We start from the raw sequence: 17,513 nt of genomic DNA, 5'->3' as shown, positions 1-17,513 counted from the left end.
TAGGAAAATGCAATCTTCTTCTAATGTGCTGCTGAGATCAATGGGAAACGGTGGCTCTGAGAGAAGCAGCTGTACCCTGACCCACGGGTGCAGTTGTTGCTACAATCGGGGAACGTGGCGTCTCACCAGTCGCAGAGTTATCTCAGGAACCACCCAGCCTAGCACCTTCATTCCACAGAAGAACACACAGCATCCAGGAGAACTAAGGGGGCCTGGAACCAGGAGAGCTCCTCCAGCACTGCTCTGAGGGACCCTACTGAGGAGGTTCCGCTCACACACGTCCTTCCCAGGAGGGAAAACCCCCAAGGCCTGTTAGCCTGGCCCTTACTTCACAGCTCCAAAGACACTGGCTTTTCTTAAAACCGAAGCACCTAACAGCATCTGTATCCCTGGAGTGAGCTGCGACCCTCACCTTGCCAAAGATGTCCAAAGACCCAGTTCTGGGCAGTGCTCGGCGTGGCAAGGGCCACGGTGGGAGCTGGAAGCCTCTTCCCTGTGGTGCCTGACAGTGGCCCTTTGAAAGCTGCAGCACCCTGGCATTAGGCCTCACAGAGTTCAGACTATTCCCAGCACAAGGAACTTAGCACCGCCTTCATACCAACTGACCAGGCTCGCTGCTGGCCAGTCTATTTGCCCCATGAGACTGGGGGCTCCAAGTGGGGCCCTGAGACCCCTCCTCTCTGTCCTGAGTATCTGTGACCATGCTTCACCACAGGAGACACTCAAAACCATTTTTTAAAGTGTGGATAGTGATAAATATCTAAATCAAGAAACAGAAAAGGGAACTGGTAATAACTGAAGAGCTATGGTTTGGATCTGAACTGTCCCCAGTAAGCTCATATGTTAAGTGTTCAGAGTGGGGCTTTTGTGAAGTGATTGGATTATGACAGCTCTAACATCATCAGTGGATTAATCCATTGGATTCACGGTGATGGACTCCTGGGAGATGGGAGAAATGGCAGGAGGTAGAAACTAGTCGGAAGCAGCCGGCCTTGGAGGGGACTGTATCTTGTTCCCGCCCACCTGTTCCTGGCAGTCGAGTGGTTTGCTCTGCCATGATGTTCTGCCTCACCTCGGGTCCAAAGCAACGGAGCCAGCTGACCTTGAATAGAAACCTCTGAACCCCTGAGCCAAATAAACCTTTCCTCCTCTGAGTTGTCTTTCTTAGGTCTTTTGCCGCAGCAACTAAAAGCTGACTAACATACAAGGTTGACCTTCCTTAGTTACAGATGACCAGGGTGGAACCTAGAAAGTTTAAATGCCAAACGTCATAGTATCCATTTCTAGCAAAACGGAGGCAAAACCAAAGTGCCCTAAGTCCAAACCCCGTGTTTCTGACTCAGCACTGCCTGAGGAAGAGCTCAAGAGCTTCTCGCCTCATCTACCTGCCTCCCACTGTCCTGAGGCTGCAGGGCACAGTCAAGAGGCCAGCCTGGAACCAGACACGCATCTGGAGAAAGGACCCGAGCCGTACTGTGCTGCTTCTCCATCAGTACAGTGGGAACTCGGTGAGCAGGTGCTCATGGAGGTGCACGGGACGGGCTCATGTGGAAGCCTCAGGGTCAGCCACTCTCCCTGCAGCTGGCAGAGTGGGATCATTTGGCTCTAATGATTTTCATTAGCCCAAATGCAATTCATCACTGTTGCCATAAAGACCTATAAACTAAGCGCAGCAAATGTTATTAAAACATAAGGACACGAAAGCCCACGTAACCTCTGGCTCTTTCTGGGGATTCACAAAATGGCAGATAAGCTAATTCTTATCACAGTGTCTTTCTGTGTTTAAAATCTCTCAGAGTGGTGCATATGATAAAATCTCACTCTGTAATGGCGAACACTACACAGAGGCATGTCAGAACACCTGACGTTGAAGTTTTAGGGCTGGGAAATGGCACCCCGATCAGACCAGTGTCCACCCAGCGTCTGGAACGGAGCCTCTGACGGGAGCGCCAGTGGCCAGGTAGGAATGGACTGGCCCCAAGGGACCCTGACTTCCTCTGAGGCCCATGATGGTCTGACATCCAGAAGGTGTTTCAGCTCTTCCTTCACCTGTTGGCACTTCGAGCCGGCTGCGTGGCTGACTTCGAGGAGCTCCTCGACTTCCTGCCAGGCCCCGCAGTCAGTCGGCATCTCCCTGTGGAGGCCCGGGGACTGCCCTCTCTCGCCACGCTCGAGGCCTCAGGAAATAGGCGCCCCTCAACAGCCTCCCTCAGAGTAAGATGCTCAGAGTTCACCCCGATAGAGCAGGGGCCATGTGTCAGGCTTGGGGACCAAGAGGGGCAGGACTCCACGCAGGGCAGTCTCTGGACAGCTGCTCCCTGACTAGCAGCGAGGGCAGTCACCTCACCTAACTCCAGGCTTCTCCCTGAAGAATGGGGCTTAGGGTCGCATATGCCTCTTCGTTCTGCAGGGTCCAGTGACAGTCTGGGTGAGGAACTCTGCTTGGTGGTGGCACAGACAGCTCCGATGTCTGAAGCTGGGCAGGTGTGCTGACTTGTCAACCACTCACAGAGAGCAGCACACTGACGCTCTCACCAGATGTGAAGTTCAGGCGTAAACACCCACGGACATCAATTAAAATGAACTAAGAAATCACAAAACAGAACTGTAGTACGCACACCATGATACTCAAAGCATCACATGCGATGGGCTTTCTGTGATCCAAGAACTCCAAAGCACTCAAGGCAGACAAAACCTTCCCATGTTATGGAATCAAGGCTCACAGACAGCAAGCAACCCACATCAAAGCACAGCACTGGTTACCTATGGAGGCATGGAGTGAGGTGCAGGTGTCTGGCCCTCTGCCCAGGTCCAGACCCTCATGGTTTGCTGCCTCTAGAACAGATCACTACAGAGAGGGAGATGCAACAAGTGCCTGAGGTGACACAGGAACCCCCACAACTGGTCCCGAGACCTGTTCTATGCTGAGTCTCTCTACGTGTTTCAAAGGTTCTCCTGGCTCCTGTCCTCAGGCTGAGGTCCTCCAGCACACAGCTGCCTGCCCATCTTGAGACTCCTCTCCTGGATTATAAGCTGAGAGCTGAACCTTCTGCTCTGTACACAGGTCCAGTCCCCAGGTGCCCTGGCCTCCTCACTCACTCACACTGCAACCTTGAGAGCTGACCACCCCGACACCACCCCGGGTGCTATTTGTCTACGAAGCAGTCTGTGACCACTCCTAGACTCAGGAACCAGCTCCTCTTGTGTCTGCCGGACCTGAAATGACCTCCATCAGAACAATCCTGACTCTGGTAGCAAGGGAGTCTTGCCTAGAGATGGTATGGTACAGTCCTCAGGGCCCTGTTCGCATCGCACGTGACACAAATCCACTCAGAAGGTACAGGCAGTAGGGCAGACTTCTGCTGGCCACCTGCTCCTGCTCTGTGTCAAGAGCCAGAGGTCTGCCCTCTTCAGGCCAGAGTGGGAGGCTCCTTGGTTTAAGAGCCTCCTGCCTTCCAGGAGGTGCAACCGTTGAAAGAGTAGCACCTCCAGCTGCTGCAAGGGCAGAGCCAGCCACGAGAGCCACCACCCTCGGTGGCCCAGAGAATTACCCTTGGGAATTCAGAATCCCAGTCTCCAGTCCAGATGTAAGTGGTCCCGTGAGGGCCTCCTCTTCCACCGTAAGTAGTACTGTTTCAACAGCCCTCGTCTGGTTCCCAGGGAAACAGAAGCAAACCGTAGCAGCAGAGGAAACACAGAAGGCTGCCATCCCAGGTTCACTGCAAGGATCAGAGTGTCAAGAACACCCCATCCGTCAGCCTGGTTCACCCACTGTCCCTGATCTAGATCCCCAGCTGACCAGTGTGCACACTGCGTTTGAGTTTCAAATGCAGGGTCAGAGGAGAATCTACAGTTGGGGGAGTCCTCCCCCTGGAGAGGTGGAGCACCCTGGTCGACACTGGCCAGTGCACTTGCCAGCCAACGAGGAAGGCAAAGGCCTTCTCATCACACACCTGGCTGTCGTGCTTGAGGCGCCCCATCCAGAGGACAGCCCTGCTACCCTGGCTGCTGCAGCCAATCCACTAAGGAGAGAGAAAGTGCCTCCTCGCACAAGCTTAAGAGCACACCCAGCAGCACCTGAGGGGACCCCAGTGAGACTTGGGTTCACTCCCGAGACTCCTGAGGAGTCTGTGCTCTTCCTGGCAACCTATCGACATGCATTTTAGGCTTTGAATAATGCTTTCATTATTTAAAGTCAAACAAAAATGACACCACAGCAAGACACGCCACATTCAGCCTGTGGTCTCAGCCCACCTCCCCACCCACTGGGGAGGGCCCTGCAGGGCCCTGAGGGCTCTGTGCCCAGCTTAGGAGCTCCTCCCTTCTTCGAAGGAAGCCAGCACAGACAGGTGTGAGCACAGGTGACCTGGAGTTGGCAGTGCCTCTGCTGAGCTCTGAACCCACAAACCGTAGCTCCTACAGTGCTCTCCGGCTCAGGGGACACCTCTCAGGTGCCGCTGTGTTCAACTGGATGAACAGTGTACCTGAGACGCGCTGCACCTCTCTTCAGGACAGATGCCCAGCACCTGTGCCTGCAGAGTGCACACACAAGGACAGAATAGGTGTGTTCACAACAGCCTTGCGTGGTCCTCATTACTTCCCTGTCAGGACAGGTATTTGTGCAACTGTACCAATTTGCAGACAGAAACCTCACAGGCTATTCAACTGGCCCAGGCACAAAGAGCAGAAGAACAGCAGAATCCGGGTTCTCCAACCACCGCACCCCCACGTGGCAGCTACTCCCCAGACTCCCTTCCCCAGGTCGCAGTGACTAGCTGAGGAAATGAGAGAAGTTTGGGGAAATAACCAGACTTGTACACTTTGTTTCCCTTGTTAATTTTTCCGCCCGTTCTGACAAAATATCTTGCTAATTTGTAAGACACCTCCATGAGGAGGTGTAATGGGGAAAGCCAGATAGAGAAAGGTCTGGAATGTTTCAGGGCACATGTGACTCCTCACTTCAGGATGCTGTCTTCCCTTCAGGCTCAGAGATTAATCCAGCTACGCAGCCTCGTTTTTCCTTGTTTCCTCCTACTGGTTCACTCAGTATGCCTCAACACCCTTGTTCCCAAGAATGATTCCCTGCATCTTCTTAGATCTCAGGAGGTAATTATTGCAATCTTACTTAAAGTAGCGATTTGATCTGTAACCATTTCTAAGAAGATCTTCTGTAGCATGTGATGTATGATCCAAGCTAGGCCAGGAGACAGAGGGCCCTGACTGGAAGCGATGTCCAGAGGGGAGGCCTAACCACAGGGAGGGCCTCAGTGACCAAGACCCTGAGGTACAAAGAGAGATGACATGTGTCCAGCCTCCAGTGGGTGTCAGGGGATAGGAAGAGACAGAGGAAGATACACACGATGGCAGAAATTATCACACAGGAGCAATGAGAAAGCAACAAGGTGAGCCCCCCCTGTGTCTGGAAGTGGGGCAGGCACTCAGGAGATGCTGGTGGCTGCACCATCTTTTTTCATTCTCTGTCATGAGCTTTACTGTCTCTTCAAGATACACATATATAAAGGTACAGTGAGTTGCTACAATGAAACATCATTATCATCTCACATAGTTCCCATTATTTAATGTGTTGCAAGAACAGTTGTAATCTACTCATTTAGCAAAAATCCTGAATGATACAGTGTTAACAAGCCCTCCCATCCTGCAGCTCTCTAGACATCTGACCTACGTCCCCCCACCTCCACTCTGCCACCACTGCCTATTCTCTATCTCCACGTTCTACATGTAAAGCTCCTGTGTCTCTTTTTCCTTTCTTCTGCCCCTAGAGTAGAAAATGAACCCAGGGCCTTAGGCATGATGGGGGAAGCACTCTGCCACTAAGCTACGTGTATTTCTAAGGGTATGCTCCTGTATTTATAAGGGTAAAGAAAAGCCTGCAACTTTAGAACAGGAGGGAAAGCAGCGAGGAGCCAGAGGTATGGAAGCCAGAGGCTCAGGCTGGTGAAGAAGCCATGCAGAATTCATGTGTTGGCTTCGATTCCTCTGACTCAAACCTCCAGGACTACACATGGCCTCTGTAAGGACCACTTCCACCAGGGGGCACTGATGCTCATGCCTGAAGATCACACGACACCACGCATGATCAACAACAAACAGCACCATGCCAATCAGGTGCCTGGCAGTCCCCTGGGATCGCCCACCGGATTCTACTTGTCCCAGGTGCTACCGGTCCCCACGATCCCCCACCAGGCTCTAACTGTCCCAGGTGCTGCTGGTCCCCAGGTTGCCCAGCATACTCTAATCATTCTGGATGCCAGTCAGTCGCCCCAGATTAACTAGCAGTCTCTAACCTCTCAGGTGCTTCGGTTCCCCTGGCTCCAGAGTCCCCTCTGTGAATCACTGTGTTCTGGCACTGGGTACTAAATTCTCTAGAGAACCCCACAGAGGGCTCCAGTGGACACCCTAAGATGCATCGCTGTAGCCAGACAGAGTCAGTCCAACTTCGCCAACGCTGTCTTCCAAGCATTTGCCTAACAGTCGTGGAGGATATTTTAGAAACATCAAGGGAAGGAAGTGCAAAAGTCGTAGGAATGGCTGCGTTGGCTCTGAGCACCAGTGAGAACAGGACCACTGACACACAGGAAGGGGAACCTGTGGAGGGTCAGAGGAGAAGACGACACAAAGGCAGGGTGCTGGTGCCCTCTGCTGACCATGAGACCACCCCCACGTGGGTGTCAGCAAGGACAGTGTGAGCAGAGGCAGAACACACACACACAGTGTGAGCAAAGGCACACACACACCACACACAGGACAGCGTGAGCAACAGCAGACACACACTCCACATCCACACAGACACACACTCCCAGCACGGTGTGAGCAGAGGCAGACACTTCTCGCCCGGGGTTTTACTCAGCTATCCCTGCTCTGACTAAAAGGCTCTGACCAGCACAATTATAGAGGAAAGACTTTGAAGGCTCACAGTTTCAGAGGTCTCAGTCCATTAACAGCAGGCTCCATTCCTGCTGGGGCTCAAGGTGAGGCAGAACATCACGGCGGAAGAGTGTGGTAGAGGGAAGCAGCTCACAGGTGATCAGCAAGCAGAGAGAGACCCCACTTGTCTGATACAAATATATACACAAAGCCACGCACCAATGAACCCCTTCCTCCAGCCACACCCCACCTGCCTCCAGCTACCACTCCGTGAATTCCATCAGGGATCGATTCACTATAGCCCAGTCATTTCTCCTCCAAACCTTCTTCCACTGTCTCACAGGTGAGTTCTGGGGGGACACCTCACATCTAAAGCATAATGCCCATGACGGTATGAGCACATCTCACACACACACACACACACACACACACACACACACACACACACGACACCTCACATCTAAAGCATAATGCCCATGACGGTATGAGCACATCTCACACACACACACACACACACACGACACCTCACATCTAAAGCATAATGCCCATGATGGTATGAGCACATCTCACACACACACACACACACACACACACACACGACACCTCACATCTAAAGCATAATGCCCATGACGGTATGAGCACATCACACACACACACACACACACACACGACACCTCACATCTAAAGCATAATGCCCATGACGGTATGAGCACATCACACACACACACACACACACACACACACACGACACCTCACATCTAAAGCATAATGCCCATGACGGTATGAGCACATCACTCACACACACACACACACACACACACACACACACACACACACGACACCTCACATCTAAAGCATAATGCCCATGACGGTATGAGCACATCACTCTCTCTCTCACACACACACACACACACACACACACACTGACTCACACTCTAATTTGGAAAAATACACAAGAAACTGAAGCAGCGAAGTACTTGATTTTTTAAAAGTTCAGCTACTAATGCTTACCTGAGGCTTATGCCTCTTTCCATGAACTGTAAGAAAGCCCCCTGTACAAACAAGAATCTGGACATGGGAGGAGGATTCTTAAGGAGAGTCAGGTCTTCTGGAAGCACATTTTGAACTGGAGATAAACTGTGGAGGGGCAAGTTCAAGTTCCCGGCAGCTGCAGAGGCAGGGAACCTCGACCCGCCTGCCTCGATGCCTCGTAGGAACATGCTCTTTTGGGACACACCTCGAATCAAGACCTGAGCTCCCCTTTCACTTGCAGTGTGCAGGCACCCCCCTTCCCGTCACCTGACACCATCCCCCAAGTCCCACCAGCAGATGCCCCCACGTGCCAGTCACAGTCTACACAGTACTGTTGGGACAGCATCTACCCTGGAAACATCTCTCCTTTTGCTTCATAGCAACGTATCTTTCTTACGAAATTACCAGGAAGAAAAGGTAAAGTTTTTTAATTTTCATCCACAAATGAAAAAGTTCCAAGCATTGGTCGTGCACACACCCCAACAGCTGGACCCAGAATGGCTCTCATCGCCTTCACAGGCAGTGACTCAGAGGCTCCAGGGCAGCTGCAAGCCCCTCGCGAGGATCAGCTGTGCAATCTGCACCTGTGCACACTCCTTGCATGCACAGAGTTAAGTCAGGACAGACAGGTCACAGCCTGATCTGAGAGTCTGAATCTCAGGTGACATCATCCTGCTGCACATTTCCTACCTTTTCTACGTGTGAAGAGCATTGCTCAGTAGGAAGCTTCCTGTCCACATCCTAGATGCTTAAACTGTGCAGGGGTGTTGCCTTTACTTAGCTCCCTCTCGAGCAGGATAACAAAGAGTAAGGAGGAACAGGTTGCAAGGTCGTGCATGCTTCCACGCTTACTTACACGGCTGTGTGATGTTGCTCCAGTGCGTGCATGTGTGTGGGTTGTATAAGAGTCCATCATTTACTGACTTCCACTAACTCGTGAAGAACCTGCATGCTGCAATTACCATATGATCTACACGCTGTCCCTTATGACAACTGCCAAGATTCCTACAAAAGAGCAGAGCTCTCCAGAGAGTCTGCTTCTAGACTCTCTCCCTAAGAAGCCCCTTTTCCACCGTTCTTTCTCCTTGCCTCCAGTAAGATCCATTAAAAAGAATCTTAGTACACGTGATGGGGGACTCAGGAACAGCTTGAAAAGAAAGTTCTCCACTGGACATGGCACACCTAGCAAATTCACGCCACTGTGGGCCCCTCCACCTGTGGGTCCTATTTCCTGTGTGCTATCCACCCCACCAGCTGTGGACCCGGCGATATGTCTCAAGGCCTCGATCATTTGATTGAAAATTGCCAAGAGGCTGGGACTGGCTCGGTGGCGGACAGCTTACCTAGCATGTGTGAGGCCCTGGGTTCAATTCCCAGCACCAAGGGGAAAAAAAGGTGGCAGGTGCTGCAAAAAGGAGGGACACAAGACACACAGGGCACCATGGACAGCAAACAACGGGGCTGTACAAACACAGCATAAGGAGGAACGGCAGGCGAAACTCGTAACAAATGTCCACAGAAGCCCATCAGCCCAGAATAGAAAAGGTAAGGAGTGAGACACAGGAACAGCACCCAGCAGAGGCACAGCCGGCCCTGCTCCCCACCAGGCAGAAAGGTGAGGTGGCGGCTCAGAGGTGCTACGTGTGCTCGTGGCACTTTCACACTGAATTCGAACTCGGTTTATTGAGCATGGAACCTCGTGATGTACAGGCTTCTGCAAAAAACGGGGCATGTTCCATTTGCAAAGCGTGTTAGCCTCTCACAGTGCTTTTGTATTGGGTTATGCAAGGCAAGCTTGGATCTCTCAACTCCAAGCCTTTTGGAGGCATCCGAACCAGAGCTGTTTGGCAGCTGTCCCCACGAAAGCAACGTCACCACAGACACTGAGGAGGTCGGTTACCACACAGAGCACGGCTACAGAGGGCAAGGAGCCGAGGTGAAGCCCAGGCCAAGCAGCTCCCTGCTGCCGGAGCAGGAAGGAAGACCCAGCATTTCTCCCTGGAGAGCGGACTTCCAGGCCGACTGAGACCTTTCAGTTCTGCCTTGGCAGGAGCAGAAGAACCCTAGGAACTGAGAAACGAACACTGGAAAGCCATTTTCTCCGCCTAGAAAGGAAGACACCTGAGAGATGAGCCTTGGGAGGAGTTTTCTCTGGAGGCCCCGACATGCTCGAGCTCTGGGAACTGGAAGGCGCAAGCGATGGAAGCCTGTGGACAACCACACGGGGTCAAGCATGCCTGGACCCAGGGGAGCTCTGCTGCTGCTGCACAGCACAACTCGGGGCTCCAGGAGGTGCCCCTGCAGCCTCAGGAAGCTGCGAGGGGTCCCAGCTGACACCACCAGAAAACAAGTACCCAGCTCACAGCTGAATTCTGCCAAGAACCAGGGCACTATCAACAAGACCCTGAATCCAGAGGGAACACAGCCCACCTGACACCCAGATGGCAGCCCTAAGCCCAGCAGAGAACCCACCAGGCCACATCCACACACAGCCTGGGAGCCAGAGTACAGACAGGGTACTGCTGCTGAAGCCAGGTTCCCAGGGACGTCTGAGCAGCGAGGCAGGAGGGGGACGTCTGAGCAGCGCATGTATAACCTGAGAGTGCAGATGAGCAGGGAGTGAGGACTCTGAGACTGTCTGTGGCCTCCTGCCTGGGAGCACACAGCCCGGGGCGGCAAGGCCAGACAGCCGGGTCTCCGGCCAGCTGTGAGAGGAGGACACACAGGGAGGCTTGCTGAGGACAAGGAGTAGGGGCCTGATGACGTGTAAGCGCTGCCTCCCCAGAGGGCAAAGACGGGAAGGTCCTCCCATGCACACCATCAAACCCCAGGTGATGTGAGGGGAGGTGAAGGGTCAAGGGTGAAGGTCGGGGTGAAGAGTGGTGGTGAGGAAGTGAGGGTGAGGGCATGGTCCCTGGGCTGGCTCAGCAGAAGGCCAAGGTCTCACAAAGACCTGTGGCAGGGCTCTAAGTCACTGAGAGGACAATACTCCTGAAAACTCAGTTTGGCAGATCCGGTCAGCTTGGCCAATGGGGACAGAATGGAGGACACAAGAGGAGACTTGGGGGCCCCAACTCTTCCTGCAAGAAGCAGGCTGGCAGGAGACTGAGCTGCACACGCATGCTCCGCTCTGCAAGGGAGGAAGGACAACGCTCGGAGGGTACAGGGCCCAGGGAACCCCGGCCCTGAGACCCACCAGGACCTGCAGGGAGTACACCCAGGCCTCTCAGAACTGCCACAGAGCACGAGCCCTGGTGTCCGTCCATCCCCATTTTTCAAACACGATGCCCACAGCTGCTACTACCCTGTGCTTGGCCAGTGCTAAAGCATGTGGGAGCAGACCACTTGCCAGAGTCCCAGGTCACCAGACGAAGGAGAGCAGAACTGGAAGAGATGTGCAAAGAGGGGCCATCCAGAGTCCACTCCGCACCCACTGGCTCAGTTGGTGCAGCCGTAGTCGACACCCAGGGCAGTCTGAGCTCTTCACACAGGGCCAGGCTCGCCTTCCTGGAATCCTTCCTCCTGAGTGCTGGCAGGAGCAAGGACCTGCTTCCAAGCAACCACAGGTGGGAGAGGGGCAGGTGCCCCATGACTGCCCCACGCCACAGTAAGGACCTAGGCAAGGGGAGATCTGACCAGAAGTCTGCACACTGCTCTTTTTTCTACTAATGTTTTCCATTTGTAGAAACTTCTGGTCCTCTCCAAACAAGGAAAGCTGCCATCTCCTTTAAAAGGAGTGGGTTTGGGGAAATGGTAGCACTGGCTGAGACCCACGGAGGCTGAAGGGCCAGCAATGCCCATGCAGGTGGCACCAGGTAGCAAAGGAAGAGCAGCAATAAGCTGAGCCAAGAAGCCACACACAGGCATCCTGAGCAATCAAGGGAGAGCCCAGGTCCACTCAAGCGAGAAGAGGATAGCACCTGCCCTTAGCAGTTCAGCACACGGCTAGCAGTAGAACCAGACATGGCTATTTTAAATACACTACTCACACACTCAAAAGAGCCACCTACGGGTCGCAATCCAAAGGAGGAAATGGGCTGTCATCAGACACAAAATAACAACCCAAAGAAACAACCTCTTATGAGAAGCTCAGGTCTACTGGTGATGAGGAAGAGTAGGAGGCTGGGGTGGGCTCACAGAGGCTCTGGTGAATAGATGGAGTGAAGCAGATTAGGAGCTAACAGTAAGAGATAAAGGGTGGGGGGCTCAGTGACCGTTTCTTGCCCTGAAGAAGAGGATTGTTTATAAATAACTACAGGTAGATATGCATTAAACAGAAGTGACAGCTGGGTGTGGGTGCACACCTGTAACTCCTGCTTCTGGGGAGGCAGAGGCAAGAGGATCACAAGTTCAAACCAGCCTCAGCAACCCAGCAAGGCCCTAAGCAATGTAGTGAGACCCTATCTCAAAATAAAAAGCAAAAGGAACTGGGGGTGTGGCTCAGTAGTTAAGCACACTGGGTTCAATCTCTGGTGCAAAAAAAAGGTAACAGAGTCCCCTGGAAGCAGTCTAATCAGGATCTGAGAGTCACATGACAGAAAGCAGGGCCACCCTCAGCCAGACCACAGACAGAGGGGCAGAAGGTACCAGGGCAGTGTCTGTGGGCAAGCTGGCATGTTGGACACGTGAAGGAAATGCTTTGGAGGCTAGAGGTGAGAACAGCTTCTGCAGTGGGAAAGTGCAGGTGCGAAGTCAGAACTTAGAGAAGTTCCCGACCGCAGCAGAACAGGAATCAAGGAAGAGGTAGGTCCACTGTCTCAGACGTCGGACTGACACAAACATGGGAGTCCTGGAGACCGGAGAGCCGGAGGCAAGTGGGAGGCAGTTTGCCTGGGTGCACAGCACAGCTGGAGTGGAAGGGACATATCGGGACACCTGTGACCCCCTCAGGAACCTCCAGCATGGTGCTCTCCTGATGCGGGGGCACAATGTTCCTGGAACAGCTGTGATTCCAGTTTGGATCCTGATAATCTCAGGATTAGAACTTCTACAAACACCTACCTGCACTACTGTGGCTGCTCTGTTTATTGGCGGTCAAGTCAAAGCTTGTAAGCCCTGCACCAATCCATTGGCAATATCAAATCAATGTTTCGTGACCCACCCAGCTAGTGGTACAGGTATACAGCAAAAGCCACACTTACTCTTATTGTAGCAGGTTGCCAGCACACCTTTATCTGCAGGGCTGGCACTAATGTGCCAGATTTCACCCGCTTGATGCAGAAGGACATTTTTATTTATAATGTTGTTTTCATCATCAAAATCTATGATGTGGATCTACAAAGACAAGAAAAGGACACATCAGGATCTCAAACACATTCCTCAGCATCTTAATCAAACATCATGAGCAGCAAATACATCCATCTTTAATTCATAGTATATTAACAACTCGTGTCTGTGCTTAAAGCTTTCTGCACTCCTCTTCAATGACGAGGCAGTAAGTCCCGGGAGAGTGTCTTCACAATTCCAAGCCACGTTACTACCCTCTGGTCCACTGCAGTCTTCAAACAATAAGAGGCCAGACGTTCTGCCCCAGTAGGCTCTGCGGTGAGGCTGTGGCTGGAGCCAGGCCAGTTGTCCGGGCTGTCCAAGGCAGCAGAAACCACTCACACTGGCCGTGTGGCTGCAGGGAAGGGAAGCTGTTGCCCCTTGAGGTCTGAGTGACCATAGGGACTGCTGCCCAGTGAGGTGAGGAGGACTGTGCTTGGCCACTCTGATGGGCAGAACTTGACTCACCTCAGAAGTGAGTAGGGTGGAAAAGTGTGAGAAAGACTGTATTTTAGGGGTTGGGTTGTAGCTCCATGATGAAGCACTTGCCTAGCACAGGTGAGGCACTGGGTTCGACCCTCAGCACCACATAAAATAAATAAATAAAATAAAGGTATTGTGTCCATCTACAACTAAAAAAATACTACTAAAAAAGATTGTATTTTAGCACATTTTTAGCTTCTTTCTAAAAATGAGGTCAACAGCTATCAGCATTTATGATCATATAATATTAATTACAACGGTGCTAAATTTAAGTCACAAAACAAAAAGGTTAAATACACTCATATTTGTCAGGATAATTTTTAGAGGAACTGAAATGATCCTTACATTCAATCTCTTATTAGTACTAAAGTCAATGAGAAAACATAATTCTTTTAAAAATAAACATACTAAGAAAATAATCATGGATCTGCACAAAGATTTATATCTAAGAGTGTTCACCATGGCACTGATCATCGCCATGGAAAGGCTGAAGTCACCTAAGTGTCCAGCATCAGGGGACTGTCCAAAGAACCTGCCATGCATGACTGCAATACATGACTTGGAGCCTCAATATGCTCCAGAGCACATCAGGCACAAGGAGAAGGTCTACAACATGTTTAATGGGGGACACAAAAAGAATGGAACTACAACATTGTTGGTTTACAAAAAGTACAATGTTCTCTCACTCCAATTAAAACAGCTATTATCAAGAATACAAGCAACAGCAAGTGTTGGAGAGAATGTGGGGAAAAGGCACACTCATACATTGCTGGTGGGGTTGAAAATTAGTGCAGCCACTCTGGAAAGCAGTGTGGAGAGTCCTCAGAAAACTTGGAATGGACCCACTATTTGACCCAGTTATCCCACTACTCAGTTTATACCCAAAAAACTTAAAATCAGCATACTACAGAGACACAGCCACATCAATGTTTATAGCAGCTCATTTCACAGTAGTAGATTATGGAACCAACCTAGGTGCCCCTCAACAGATGAATGGATAAAGAAACTGTGGTATATATACACAATGGAATATTACTCAGTTATAAAGAATGAGATTATGGCATTTGCAGGTAAATGGATAGAGTTAGAGAATATCATGCTACGTGAAATAAGCCAATCCCCAAAAACCAAAGGCCAAATGTTTTCTCTCATAAATAGATGGCGATATATAATGGGGGTGGAGGGGGACACAGTAAAGGAAGAATGGAGGAAAGTTGGATTGTGTAGAGGGAAATGGGAAAAAGGAAAGATGGTGGACTGAGACAGACATCATTACCCATGTACATGTATGATTACACAAATGGTGTGAATATCTACATCATGTACAACCAGAGAAATGAAAAGTTGTACTCCACTTGTATACAATGAATCAAAATGCATTCTGTAAAAATAAAAAGTAAAAAAAAAACCCCACAAACAAAAGAATAACAAAAAGCGTGCATGTTCAGCTGGGAAACTAGAGGCAAGTGGCTGTGGGCTCAGGATGGTGAGATCACAGTCCCTTCCTTCGCTACTTGTGCCTTATCAGTATCTTTATTATTTTTGCGTGATTAATAGGCATTACTTAAACAACCAAAGCAAAGTTTCCACAAGCCCAAGAGCGCGTCCACACTGCTCAGACTGAGAGCAAGCATGGACTGCTTCCTCGAATGCAGCACATCAGCGTGAGAACAACCCTGCTACCTGGACAAGTACCCGGCTATCAGTGCAGACAGACTTCAAACACAGCAGCAGCCAAGAGAGTCACATGGTTCCATTCCCCAGATGCATGGTGGCAAGGTCAGCACTGGGCACCCAGCATAGAGCCACGTGGCGCCCGTCCCTGTGTGCACTAGCCCCTCGGGATCACTGAGAAGCATGGCAGTCCCCAGCAGGAGGCTGGTACACACAGGTGCCTTCCCCTTTTCTGCAGGAGATGAGCCATCATCACTGTTATCTTCAAAGCCACCAGCAGACATCGCCTCCTGCCCGCAGGAGCCAGGGAGACTTCCCCAGCGTTACGTGGCACACCGGAGCCCCAGGGGAGCTGCAGGGCACTGTTCCATCTGCGAGCGCCTCCTCCTGAGGCAGCTGTTAGGTGCAAGAAGACATCCCGCCAGCCCTAAGGGACTCCCGCCACCCACGCGCACCGCAGTGCCCTCCAGCCCTAAGGGACTCCCGCCACCCACGCGCACCACAGTGCCCTCCAGCCCTAAGTGACTCCTGCCACCCACACGCACTGCAGTGCCCTCCAGCCCTAAGTGACTCCTGCCACCCACACGCACTGCAGTGCCCTCCCCCCACTCACGCGCACTGCGGTACCCTCCAGGTCTAAGTGACTCCTGCCACCCATGCACACCGCAGTGCCCTCCAGGTCTAAGTGACTCCTGCCACCCATGCACACCGCAGTGCCCTCCAGCCCAAAGTGACTCCTGCCACCTCGCACACCGCAGTGCCCTCCAGCCCTAAGTGACTCCTGCCACCCACACGCACTGCAGTGCCCTCCCCCCACTCACGCGCACTGCAGTGCCCTCCAGGTCTAAGTGACTCCTGCCACCCACACGCACCGCAGTGCCCTCCAGCCCTAAGTGACTACTGCCACCCACGAGCATCTGCGGAGCTTATGAGGCCAGCAATGCACTGCTGCTGGGCACGGGCCCAACGAGCACCAGGGAATGCAAGACCGTCGCAGCAGATGGACTCACGACAGCAACATCTGGCACCCGTGGGTCCACCAATAAGAGGATGGGCACTGTCACAGAAAGGGCCCCTATGGTGACAGCGAAGCAGGACATGCAGGCAAGGCTGGTGAGAGCCTGTCCCTGACGCTCAAGAGCAGAGAGACAATCTGGGGGCCGGGACTCTCACGCAGGCTGCTGGGGCTGGCCAGATGGCAGTCACACACAGGATGCGTGCGGTGGTATGGCGTGGACGCGTGTGCACCGGGGAGTGAACGCACACAAGCTGCACGCGCATCACACGTAAGTACACCCACAGACGCAGGAGTACAAGCACGCTTCGCTGAGCCCCAGAGGAGAACCCCAGGGTGACGGCTCCGTCAGAGGCAGGCCCAGCATGCACTCAGCTGGTTCCTTCTGGCACAGAGAAAGAAACAAAACGCCGCCGCCGTGACGCGACGGGCGCTCTGCTGGTAACCGTGGTAGGCCGGCCCACGCTGCAGCCCGGTGGTTCCTTCAGGATGTTTACTACAACGCTGACATAAAAACCACACAGATGCTGCAATCGAAACAATGATTTGATTTCTTCAAATCTGCCACCAAATATAAACTAGAAATGCATACTGTGAAACTATTAACTATTATAATATATAGTATATATTATATTTATACTATATATTATATAATATATAACATAATTAACTATTATAATCATAATTACCAAAAATGTTATCAGTGTCCACTTTTAACGGCAGATATAAAATGGCTGGCAATCACACAACCACCATGTGTGAACGAGAACTAAAAGGTAACATACAAAATCAGAAATAGCTTTTGTGTTGTTAGGAGTCTTTTTCTTTCAGTGTTTGACACATTCCCTACTTACTGGAAATCCATCAATGCTGAAAGAAAAGGGCACTTACATGTCCCACTCTGCCACACCCCTCAAACTCACAGCAGCGCCAGGGCACCAACAGGCTGGCGCCAGTGCATCTGCTGGCCGGCTCTGTTCACCCGCCACAGCACAGCATCCCACTAACCTGAGGCACTGCCCTCACTGTCCCGGGCCCCTGCCACCCCTTGCTCACAGAACTGGCCACCCCACAGAGCTGTGTTCTTGCCTGTAAAGACAACAAGCAAATGCTGTCCGTCAAGTTCCACTGGCTGAGCACCATCTTCCTTTAGACTCCT

General features: G+C 51.9%; 1 protein-coding gene across 2 annotated transcripts in view; it reads right to left on the bottom strand.

The window, feature by feature from the left end:
* Positions 1 to 17,513, bottom strand: part of Eipr1 (EARP complex and GARP complex interacting protein 1) — a 115,966-nt gene that overhangs the window by 83,671 nt on the left and 14,782 nt on the right. For both annotated transcript variants that reach the window (XM_047522839.1, XM_047522840.1), the window contains one exon: positions 13,059 to 13,191. In XM_047522839.1, coding sequence (XP_047378795.1) covers positions 13,059 to 13,191 — 133 coding nt within the window. The remainder of the gene's footprint in view (positions 1 to 13,058; positions 13,192 to 17,513) is intronic.

The sequence above is a fragment of the Sciurus carolinensis genome, chromosome 13 (genome assembly GCF_902686445.1).
Source record: "Sciurus carolinensis chromosome 13, mSciCar1.2, whole genome shotgun sequence".
NCBI lineage: Eukaryota > Metazoa > Chordata > Mammalia > Rodentia > Sciuridae > Sciurus > Sciurus carolinensis.
The sequence above is the reverse complement of the archived record's forward strand: the minus strand, read 5'-3'. Positions and strand labels throughout refer to the sequence as shown.